General features: G+C 36.3%; 1 protein-coding gene across 4 annotated transcripts in view; it reads right to left on the minus strand.

The window, feature by feature from the left end:
• NEBL (nebulette) overlaps positions 1–12,902 on the minus strand; it is a 192,208-nt gene that overhangs the window by 42,605 nt on the left and 136,701 nt on the right. For 3 of the 4 annotated variants that reach the window (XM_089533335.1, XM_089533337.1, XM_089533336.1), the window contains exons 7-11: positions 10,999–11,100; positions 6,112–6,219; positions 5,675–5,779; positions 881–985; positions 536–643 (exon numbers count right to left, since the gene is read on the minus strand). The exons of the other annotated variant lie outside the window; for it this stretch is intronic. In XM_089533335.1, the coding sequence (XP_089389461.1) occupies positions 536–643; positions 881–985; positions 5,675–5,779; positions 6,112–6,219; positions 10,999–11,100 (528 nt within the window). The remainder of the gene's footprint in view (positions 1–535; positions 644–880; positions 986–5,674; positions 5,780–6,111; positions 6,220–10,998; positions 11,101–12,902) is intronic. 4 annotated transcript variants of the gene reach the window in all.

Consider the following 12,902-nt stretch of genomic DNA (forward strand, 5'->3'; position numbering starts at 1 on the left):
TGATAGCTGGTACACAGTGTGCTCATCCTCAACAGCTTCCCAGGGATACTCCAGAAGATGCTGTCATCTTTGTGTACCAGCTATAGAAAAGCTGGTGATGATCCTCTTTCCTTGGCTACCCACCACCTTCCTACTAAATATTATACATCTGTGTTGCAGGAAACAAAGTAGATCTGGGCTTGGCAGGGGCAGGAATAGTTCTTTAGATGATATGACAACTGGGAGAAATGAGAAAGGGAATTGAGGGATTTCCCTTTATCGAGGTTATTTAAAATTTGAGAAGCCACTTATTCTTTTCTTTATTCATTAGATATTTCCCCATCCCTAGTGTGAGGACATGATATATCAAAAGCTGATCTGCTGTTCACTGAAAGCAATCCCCAAAACCCTATCAATTATCATCTATAGATTAGGCCCAAGTACCTCCTTGCACTGTGAGTAATTGATCTTCATCATAGTAAAAGAAGAGAATGTCAGCACAGTACATTGGTGACAAGTGTGTTACAGCAATAGTTTTTAAAAGCATTCCACTAACCCCACTTTGAAATCTTTGCACCTCCTTTGAAACTTGGTATGATGGCGTATCTGCAAATTCCAGCATAGACTTGCCTTTGGATTTTTCATATTTCTCTTTGTATTTAACCTAATAAAACAGAGGATTCATGAAAACTACAAGCAAATATATGTAGAACAATTTTTAAAAATCCTCATATGGAGAGATTTACCATTTGCTCATGTGAAGAAAAAAAATTAGTATGAGTACAAGAATTTTCCTTTTCTGTGTATAAAGCATTTCCTGCCTTAACAGAAGTGTACGCTATACATAGCATATACTCCACAAATCACCTGTGTTATTGGACAGTGAACAGAATGAGCATACCTGACTTTGGAGCACAGCATTTTCTTTGTGGTGTTGCTGTTCTGCTGTATCTGGTCGAAAATGGTACAATCCCTTACTTTTTTCAAACAGTTTTTTATATTCATACTGAAACAGAGAAGCAAATATATTTTACTTGACTTTTAAACTTCTAAGTGGAATTGTAAAATATTTTATTTTTTTTAAAAAGACACAAATGTTATCATTCTTGTCCAGTTAGGGCACTACATACAAACACAGAAATGCTACACTTCAGTTACATGTGGTGTTGCCAAACATTTAATCTATTCTGAAGCATACATGCAACTCTGAAAGGCATTCTCAGACTGGCTGAAGGACCAATCCACAACTAGTGGGTTATTCCTTCACACCAGCTGATCAAGGCAGCTGGTGGATTGCTCATTCAACCTTCTTAGAATGATCATTCATGGTAAGTATCAACCTCTCATTTTCAGCAGTGAACAGTCTGCTCACACTGCACTGATAATTTCTTGGCGTGACTAAGTACAGGGAGTTCGATCCCTCCAAAATCCATAGCCACAGCTAGCAACGGGTAGGTAGATAGACACCTACAATGGCAACATCCCTCACTGTAGCACATGTGCGGTTTTTTTAATAAAGGCATTGTGGCTTATAAAAAATAAAAGGTAATGATAAATCTTAGATCCACAGAGATCTCCATATATCTAATGTGTTTTAGCACATAAAATAATGAATGGTGCTATTGGTTTTTCCTTTTGGTAGCAAGGGCAGCTTCCCCATTCTTGATGGAATCCAGCTGGAAAAGGTCTCCTCACTTTCAGTGGGAGATTTTAGGGGTCTGAAAAAGCCCATGAGTAGATCATGCACAGCTGTTTGGACCCCAGTCTAAGTCTTTAATAACCCAATGCATCCAGAAATACAGAAATATTAAATAGTTGGTTTGGCAGTCTTTTATTGCCTCCTAGTGGAAGTACGTAAAATATTATGTAGTCTTTCTACCGAATAGAATTACTTTGTTGATGATATTTGTACGTCATCCTAAAATAAAACAAAAAAAAATCAAGGAAACTTAGATTAAAATGATAAAATCAGTAATAAAATCAAATGAGGAGCATTTTTTTAAAAAACACCTAAATTCAACTCACCACAAGCTTATAAATAAAAAGCAAACAATAAAAACAAAAGAATTAAAACTAATTCAACAAATTACAGGAAGTATTGAAAGGACTGAGAAAACAGTTTTGTTTTTGTTTTGTTTTGTTTGACACCAAAACATTATTATTAAAGTGCAGGACATTAAACTATAGATCAGCAAACCTCTGTGGAGATGGCATTTCATAACTGGAACACTAGTATAGGAAAGGATATTTTATCTTTAGCTATTATGTTTCTTCTGGTTGGGGCAACTTAAAAAGGACCTCTGGCAATTATTTTAGGGTACATAGAGACACATTTGCAAAGAGAAAACACTGTTAAGTATCACAGTCCTAAAGTATAAAAGATAGTAGTGCAAAAATCAAACCCAGTGTTTTCTATTGAGCCTAAAAATGGACAAGGAGCAGATAAAGATGAGAAAGTATTGGTATAATATGTTCATAATGCACAATCCCATTAGTAATTTTACAGATGGATTCCAGATTAACTGAAGTTTCCAAACCATTACAAATGTCAGCCCCTTGGGCAACACATGGCAATAATCTGAACAGGAGGTTTCTGGGGCATGGATAACTGAAGGAGGTATACTAGCCTAAACAAGTAAAAGATGGTGAGAGAAACCTATAATCACAGAATGGTAGAACTGGGGCCATAAGGTAACTCAGAGGTCACCTAGTCCAACCCCCAGGCAATGCCAAAAATTCATAGCTGAAATATTTCTAATAATTGACCATTCAACCTCATCTCTAAAATTACCAAAAAGAGAGTCCATTACTTTCCAGTTTGTTCCATTGCCAAACAGTTTTTACCCTCAGGACATTCTCATTGAGCTATTCACCTCAGAAGCCACCAGTCAAAAATAAACCAATTATCACCTTGGAAACACAAATTATATTTTATCCCAAGTGAAGTGCAATGCCTCCAGACCTGGTAGAACATCATTTATTAGAGCAGGGGTAGGCAACCTTTTTGAGCCGGGGGCCAGGTTGCTGTCCCTCAGACAACTGGGGGGGCCGAAGCCAAAAATAAATAATTAATTTTTTAAAAAAATTAAATAAATAAATAAATAAACGGGGACAAATGTGGGACAAAATTTTCAAATGGAGGACACTTTTTTTAAAAAAATGGAGGACACGCAAAAAATTTTGCTGATTTTTTAAAAAATGTTAATATAAATGCATGTTTCAGAGGCTTCTATAGATAATTGCCCCCTTTGCCTGCTGCTTGCCCCCTCTTACCTGCCTCCTCCTGATAGGCCAAAGGCCCCACGCCCTGATGCGAGAGGCCAAAGGCTCCGGCGGCAATCGGCGGCAGGACCGGGCTGGGGCCGGTCCCAAGGCCTTGCCGGGCCGCATCCGGCCCGCGGGCCGCACGTTGCCTACCCCTGTATTAGAGTATATGAACCACACTCTAATACCTTGCCTGAATTGAGCTTCAATTTCTTGGTCCTTCAGACAATTATCATGGAAAGGCATTGGTTTAGCATTCCCACTGCCTCACCAAGATTTGATGAAAAACTGAAACAAAGATCAACTGCCTATTGATGACTCAACACTTTTTAGATGACTTTACTCAGCCGTTGGAAAATGATGGACAGCATCTCCAGGAGGATATACTTGAATAGAATAGAATTTTTATTATGGTCATAGACCAGCACAGGATATAGTTGTTAATTGTACTGAACAGTAATGAGAGGAGAATCAATATGGCTGCAATCTTTCTTCTCTCTCCTGGAACAGATGTCCCAGAGTGCACCCAACAGTCTGACTAAAATAGATGTTAGAAAATAAGTACCATCTAAGATTTCTTGGAGTGGATTGTTCACCACTCACATTGAGTATGTTGTCTACGAAGGTGATGATAATCACAAATAGCAATTCAGACCTTGCAAGTCCAAGACATGTTTCTTCAGGAACAGACATGCCCCATTCTCCTTTCTATAATGTTGGGGCTCTCTCACTGAGAATTTACCGTTTCCTTAACCTACTCTAATATACTTTCCCTGATAAATATAATAAGCAAATATTGGCAAAGCTGAAACATACAGATTGCTGGGCAGACTTGTTGCAGCACTATATCCACATGCTAAAACAGGATCAGACCTTGTCCCAGATACTTCCTGATCTATATTAATTGCAGTAACCAGGTCATGCCTGACACTTCCAGACAAGTAGATTACTCAGATCCTGAATCTGGGAACAACCTGACCACAGAGCCACTGTTTTTCTAGTATTAGGCTGTAATCCTAAACCTTAACAGGATTAGACTGTAATTCTAAACCTGGCCATGATAAGGTAGGTCAGATGTAAAGTAGACATAAAAGTTCTCTTTTCAGACTACCAATCTCCTGTCTAGTAGAAAAAATCAAACTGAGAGTGTGATGTGATAAATGGGATGAACTAATGATCTTTTGGGAGAGGCTCTACAATTGTAACAGCCACCATAAACCTCAGGTTTCCTCAGAATAGATGTTGAGGACACGAAAACCAACACTCCTTTGAGTTAAGGGAGAGAACCATAAGCAATAGAGTACGTGGCACACCTACAAACATCCTGCATCAAACACCCAACAAATCACGAAGGACTGCCACTCAAAACAAACAAGAAGCTCAAAGGAGATGGAATTGCCTATATACTATCAGTCCACAGCCCTCAATTCTCTTTTAGCCCTAAACACACCATCCAAGAGGGCACAACTAGTAGATATTAATCCTTCAGCGCCTTCACTCAGTTCTCAGTAATATAGGCAAGGTCAGCGTTCTCACCTAAATTTAAGTCACTGGTGTTTATTCTCAAGTTAGACTGATGTTAAAACTGAAATGTAGCCTTTCGTTACACTACTTCACTGAAATGGACCTCAATACTAAAAAACTGGAACTATTTTCCTATCTATATGCTATTCAGACATTCCACCAGGTTAAGGCAATCAAAAACCAGTCACCTACAAAAAATGGGATGCTGAGTCATGAAGACTTGAAGTTTAAAACTGCAGAATCAAGCAACATCATGCATTCTATATGGAAGGAAAGAGCAGGAAAAGAACAGAGAAACATGAATCAAAACAAACAAAACACAAATGGAATGGAATGAGGGAGAGCAAGACAGCAGATTTTAAACGTTGTGAAATGTTGGAAAATTGTTAGTTACTTAAATTGTTATTACTGTGTGTTTTTCTGCCAAAAGATACTAGCAGGACTTTGTACTTCATATTTCCCTAGTTTGGGGTATCATGTAACTTGTCTTAAGTTGTGCCATTTGTGACTGTGCACCAGGCCAAAAAAACAAAAACAAAAAAACTTAGTTCAGCCCTGTTACCAACATGGTATTGATGCAGTCGGAGATATAAAAAGATGAATCCATTTTCAACTCCTTAGTTTGTATAGATTCTTTAAAAATATTCTGCTAGACCAAAGAAGTCCTTCCCATCCAAGTGAGTTTCCACTTTTGCAGTTTATTATCATGGCTGATATATGCTTCCATAGGTAGAATTGGGATGGGATAAGTATAAGAAATTTTGAGTCATGGGACCAAAGAAATATATGGTAGGATTAGCTTGAAGCACGCTTATTTGGGAGGGATATTTACCATAATGAACTACAGCTAAATTAACATTCTAAAATCTTTTTCCAAAAGGAGATGATTTGAAGAAAAACAACTTACATTACTATGGATCTTAGTGGCATTCAAAACATGCTCCAAATGTAACAGATTTGGAAAGGCAGAAGTTGGCTCATGCATGTTTTCTAAGTCCTTTTTGTATTTCACCTGCAAGGAGAATATCAAATGAATGAAAAAAAAAATAAAGGTAACAGAAATAAATAATGTCACTTGCATTGAGGAAAAACAGGTTCTGCATTTTCACATTTACCTAATATCTGCAGTGGCCATTAGGTGGCACTCATCTACCACAGTCTGGTGAAAGACAGTCATAAAGCATTTTATTCTAGGAATGGGTTTAATCCTTTGAAATAGATTAGACCTTTCCAATTAAAGGCTAAGCAAATGCTAATGGGAAAATAAAATGCACACTGAGCAACTCTAACAACATATAAAGAACCCTGTTTTGTCTACAGAAATGCCAAACCAATCCTACTTACATTGCTTGCCAAGGCTGATGCAAGTTGTGCTTGCCTGAAAGAAGCACTTTCGAGAGGATTGAAGCAGTATTTTTTCATATCTTTAATATACTGCTCTTTGTATTTAACCTGAGAAAGACAAGTATAACTTTAAGATACAGCAGTGAATAAGCACCGTTTTTCTGTACAGCATATCATTGATGTTTTCTTTTAGCCCAAACCATCAGTTTTATAATTACAGACTAAATCAATGAACACAGAAAGGATGATACAGGACCAAAAGGACACAGCGAAGTTCCTGAGTCACTTTTACCTAGTCTTTCCCAAACCAAAGGCAAACAAGACTTGAACTAGATGTTATAATGCTGCTGCAATACAAACACACACACTCAGATATACAAATATACATGTTCATAAATTTTGCTTCCCCTTTCCTCGGTAACATCTACTGATACAAAACCTGTGATTTGACATCACTGCACAGTGAGCTTCTCCATTTCTACAAGCAGTAGCAGTAAAGTGGAATAGGGGACTCTCCACTTCAATGAAGTGTAACAGCATCACCTCAAAGGCTTTGTAGCACTAGTCCTTACCAAAGGGAGGGGAGGGACATGGTGTGAAGTTGCTGTTATGAATGGAAAATAATCTTCATGTGTAAACTTTCTGTTTTTGAAACAAAGAGAGAAATAAGTAACAAGCACACCTAATAATGGCAGTAAACACTCAAACTAAAACTATGAACAGGACAAAAAATCTTGAAAAAAGATATGGTTTCAAAATATGCCTTACATTATTTAAACAGTAGAATCAGAAATGAAAGGAATCAAAAACATAAAATTTTAAGGGAAGATGTCACATAGCTGCATATACTTTTAGTTCGAATTCTCCAAGAAGTGAAATTCCAAAAATTCACTGAAATGTTTATTACATTGCTGAACATTTTTAAATAGAATTGGGGGAATATCTATACTGCACTGGTATAGCAAGTTGATGCCACTTTAAGTGCCATCCTATGGAATCCTGAGCTTGTAGCTTGGTTAGGCTCTTAGTATTCTCTAGTTCACTCCCCTAAACTATCAGAATTCTCTAGCAGAAAATTTGTAGCTCATCCTAAAACCACAAGTCTCTGAATTCTGTAGAATGGAATTCTGTAAGACAGCAGTTAAAAGTATTTTAAAAGTTCAGGTGAGTCTCCCAAATCTGGAATTCTGAAATTCAAAATGTTCCAAAATCATCCACATGGGTGACTGAAATAGTGCACCTTTGCTTTCTTATGGTTCAGTGTACACAAACTTTGCTTCATTAACAAAAATTATTTAAAAATATTGTCTATACAATTACCTTCAGGTTATGTATATAAGTTATATATGAAACATAAATGAATGTCATGTTTAGATTTGGGTCCCATCCCATCGCCAAGATATCTCATTATGTATTTGTGAATATTACAACACCTGGAAAAGTTCAAAATCGAAAACACTTCTGGTCCCAAGTATTTCAGATAAGGGAGACTCAACGTGTATTGTAATTGTCTGGTGTGAATGCATCTCAGGAAAATGTCTTAGAGTTTAATTTCAGGAGCAAGAGGAATTTTTAGCTATTAAAGTGTACGCAGAGGTAAATATTTCAAAAATAGTGGCCTAAGTACAATTGCTGAATTAAAAATCAGCAATTGAATTGAATTCCTGAAACATTGCTGTTTATCACACTGCCTGAGAATTCTAAATGCCCCTCCTTAAAACTGCCAATCCCAGAATGCAACAGGAGGCAGCTAGAGGAGTCAAAGTGGAATAGTAGCACTTTAAGAGTATAGTGTGATAAACATCATTGATTCAGTTGCTGAATGAAAAATCAGCACACTGTACATCCCATTGTTTCACTGGGCCTGTTACTGTTGAAACTGTGAACCAGATTTCAGCCTGATCTTTTTCTCCTAAAAGAAAAGTTAGCCATTAACTATCTTCAGATAGTTGCCTAACATGAATTGTTGGTCCCAAATAGACTCACTGAATCAATGAGAATTTACTTGGTCTTTGATTCAGTAGATGTACCCTAGTTAGGGCTAACGGTGGGATTTTGGCTAGTACATATTTTATTTTGATGTTTCTAAATCACTGATTTTTATGTCAGTGTCACTTATTAATCTGATAACAGTATGTAGAGCATATTTGATTGAGGGGGCATAAAATTAATTGAAGATCGCATAACTCATGAAAATGGAACTACCGTGTAATTTGCAATAAATAAATAAATAACAGAATAAACCACAAAATAAAACAAGATGATGAAATATCTTGCTAAATTTGCACAAATCCTATATACCTCTGGAGAGAAACTATCTCTCAAAGCTAAGTATTTTATTTTATTTTTTAAAATCTACAGACACACTGAGGAAGACACTTTGGTTTCATAAGTAGACAATATCAGCTGCTGTTTAATTTACACAAAAATGTGGCGGAGGTCAAACTAGATATGAATCATTCTAAAATGTTATCCTCATAATGAAATAACTGTATACTTAATAGAAAGCACTTCCTTCTCATCTAACAAAAGACATACAAAAAGGTTGAAAACAGCCAGAAAATCCCAAGGATAAATATGCCATGCTCTGAAATGTTATGCTTATCTAGAAATAACATTTGGCACAAGTGCTGGCTGAGTATAAGCTGAGAAAAGATAATAAATAATAGAGTCTGCAGTGCAATGTAATGAGGTCTTTATCTGTTTTTAATTGTTTTAAATCAATATCTGAAAGTAATGTTTTAACTGGATTGATTTTTTCATGATGTTTTAACTTCTGTATCACATATTGCTTTACCTATTCTGTTTCAACTTATATACTGCTTTGGGTCCCATTTGAGGAGAAAGGGGGATCTAAATCAAATAAATAACTGACTACATGCCATAAGTGCAGAATTAATGCACCTCAACAACTCAAGCAAGTTATTCACAGGGATGCTGACAATGAAACAGCATGGAGTTTAAAAGGTGAGACTGAAGACCTATCATAATGACAGAAAAGAAGCTGTAGCACAACACTGCAAGGGATCCTGGAATATGAAATTTTCAGTATACATATTCGGGTACTTAATGTATTGGGGCTAATGTGGTAAAAGGCGCTGCATTTTCTAAACTGATATGTTAGTACAGAATTACCTTCACACATAATCCAAAGTGTAATAATTATCCCCCCAAACAATTAATTCCACACTGATTGAGTGTAAGATGTAAATTAGTATTTTAGAGGATTATTAACAAAGAGCAAATTGTTAATATGTTAATGGGATTATTCAAGCAAAACCTTATTACTCTGGATCTAAAAGGAAAAAGAAAAACATAACCTCAAAGCATTCAGCTAGCATGTATGATTAAAGTAAATGATATTATAATTATATGATTTAACTTACAGGTATCATAAAATGGGTCTACGTTCTTTACCACATGGCCTAATTAACTTTTGTAAAAAAAAAAATATTAACAGATGCACCATGACTACATTATTTTCTATCCCAATCATATTCACATAACCTGTTCTTTCGGTGACTAATGTATACAGGAACTGGGGAGGGGAGAATGTTGTTGTTATCATCATCATGACTTCAAATCAGCTGATAATGCTAAAGCTTACCTTCCTTTCTCTGACCTACTCACACCTTGACAAATGACAAACCACTTGACCACTCTTGGTGATTAGAGTTCCCTGTGTGCATAAAGTGTCCACGATCTAAAGATCCCTATGTGTAATGCAGACAGATTGTACAAAAGCAGTGGACAAGAGAATAGACACCTTCTTCCAAACCATTGCCTGTATCACTTCACCAAATGTTACTGAAAAACACATTCAAACTTGTGGAAACTGCTGATTTAAAAAAAATAATCAAAAGCACTATATTCCATATGGTGCTACTGACATAATTCTCTGCAGAGTAGAATATGGCAATGCTATTCTTCTCATGACACGATGTCTACATTTTCCTTCACAGCTGAAATACCCATGGGCATATCTTTCTGACATAAAATGGACCTTTTAAATCAAGCTTCAGTTAAATTGTTCTCAACATTGCCCTTAGCAATAATGCAAAATTTGCATTCACATTCATTCATTTTTGTTTCGGTAAAGCTATTTATGTGTATGACGCTTCACAGTGTTCTCCCTGTCCTGAGAATGCACTTATTTGAATTACACATATTTAGGTTTATAATGCACTTTGAAATTAATGGCCAATTTTATACAGGTCATGTAATCCAAATTAATACACTCGAAATGTTTAGTGGCCAGTTCTCAAGATGATAATACACAAATCAATCGCTTTAATGTGCATAAACTGAGAAATGTTATAGTGTGACAGTTGCTATGTTCAAAACAAGTTTCCAGGAAGACTGAAGAAAATTACCTCAGTATTTAAAAAGTACTTCTTCTGAAATATTAAATTATTTTCCTCAATTGTTTCTCCTGCATCCTTTATAGCATCTTGACATTTAGTGATATAGTAAGATAATGGCATTGTGCTTCCTTGTGCCTTTCTAGCCTTGTTCACATATCTTGATCTATGCACTGAAATTATTTTGGGGTTAAGAGGTAGTTGTTTGGTAAAAGAAAAAAAATCAAAAGACTAGCTATGAAACAAAAAAAGCAAACTAGGCAGAGCAGCCCTATTGATTACATATTCTGCTTACAATTTGATCCTAGCACCTTCTAAATGTGACTGAAGTCACTTGTAGACTATAGCTATTGTTTCCTCAACATTGAACATGTATCTGTTACAACTATTTTAGAGGTAAAAGTTGTAGAAACGTAATGTTAAAGTTTTTATACAATTTAACTTGGATAGTTTTTTAAAAATCATTACATTCCTAGGTATAAAATATCTCCACTAACACAATATCTGGAAGCCATCAATATCTTACTTGGCTTAAATATCTGGAAACTTCTTGAGCATGGATAAAGTCTGGTCTTCCAAGGACTATTGGCGCCTTACTCATTTCTTTTCTTCCTTTTGTATATTCAGCCTTTAAGAAACAAAATCAAAATATATTAGCACTGGCCATAATTTTCTTTGATGGCCTCACCTCACCCCCAATTCCAGGATTGCCATGGGAAACATAAGCCTCTAAAGCAACATTAGAGCAAGTTTCATTTAGTGACCTCTGTTGTCACCACTTTGGCCAGCACTCTAATCAGCAATTCCCAGGCTTCTGTGCACTTCGATAGAAGTACCACTTATTTTATTTGAGTAACATGTTGCATTTTTTTTAAAAAAAATGTTAGTGTTGAGACTAAGTATGAAAGTTGCTGACTCCCAGTTACTCTGAAGGGTGAATAAATTTAAGCATTTCGGTGTAAAATTAAGGTGAAAATTCAAAAGACTGCATTTCCCATATAACAGGTCAGGTTCCAATCTAAATTACAGAAATGCAATCCTAGTGAAGTCAATAAAGACTGCAATATAGTCTGTATAGCAGGGGTGGGGTGGATGAGCTGTATAAAATTCTATAGCAGAGAGGACCCCTCAACAGGTGTGCAGGTCATGAAAGCATGAACAGAAGAAAGAAAGGGGAGATGCTGATATGTAGCAAGATATCTTAAGTGCCAGAAATGCAATGAGAGAAACCCAACCATCCTTTTCATATGTTTTACTGCTTTAGGAATCAAACCTGGATGAATAGGTACACATTTTCTCACAACATGTCTCTAGGTTTTGTGACAATGCTACTTTCATCATGAAACTGCCAAGCCAAACAAAATTTATTTCAAAAACTAGTGTGAGAGATAAACAGAAACTTTCCAGTCTCTTTTTTTTTTTTTCAAGATCCTTGAGTCTGAGGAAAAAAGAAAGGAACAGGAAAACATGTAAGGCCACAGCTCACATGTAAATCTGGATTGGACCAAACAGTCTTTCCAGGCTTAATTGCTCAATTGCTATTCTCTGATTCTTTTTAAGACTTAATGAAACACTAGTTAAAGGGCACTTTCTTCCAAGTGTAAAAGCAGAAAAGCATTCCTAAGGAACTTCTCTGGATTGTTTCTGAAAAGGCAATTCAGTTGCAAGCAAAAGATACACTGAAACTGGGATCTCCTGCTAAATCCTTCAGCAACATGTCATAAACACTGGCAAGAATTTCCTACTGACAGTGGTTTAGCCATGGCAACAACAAAAAGTATCTCCCCAAAATAAGCTGCTAAAACTAGAAGGTTTGACGTGGGCTGATGTTCTCTCACATATACACAGAAAAAGAGAGAGAAAGAGAGAACATTTTATGCAAATTAACAATGAGCTCAGTTTTGCAGCATGTTCCTGAAGCTGATCTCATAGACTTGGGGAAATTTGACCTAGGATAAAGAAATGAAGCAGAAAACTGACTGACAGAATTTTGCAAGGCCAACAATTTGTTAATCACAAACACATTCTTCAAACATTCCAGTAAGGACTGTATACATTGACATCACCTGATGTCCATTACAGAATTCAAATAGACTACATAACTAGAAACAAATGATGGAGAAGCTCCATTCTCTCTGCAAAAACAAAGACCAGGAGCAGATTGTGGCACAGATCATGAACCACTAATTCAAAAAATTAGAGTAAAGCTAAAGAACACTGAAACAACTATTATGCTGAAATACAAACTGAAGAACATCCCCTTAGAATCTGATGATAATGTGAAAAATAGATGTGCACTATTAAGCCTAACCTGGTGAACTCTGAACTGAAGCCAGGGACATTTTCAGAGAATGCAAAACAAAACTTCTCTGAAGATGCCAGCCACAGATGCTGGCGAAATCTCAGGAATAAACTCTTATAAGACATGGT

This window comes from Sceloporus occidentalis, unplaced genomic scaffold (genome assembly GCF_023333645.1).
Source record: "Sceloporus occidentalis isolate IW3139 unplaced genomic scaffold, rSceOcc1.0.p SCAF_7, whole genome shotgun sequence".
Lineage (NCBI taxonomy): Eukaryota > Metazoa > Chordata > Lepidosauria > Squamata > Phrynosomatidae > Sceloporus > Sceloporus occidentalis.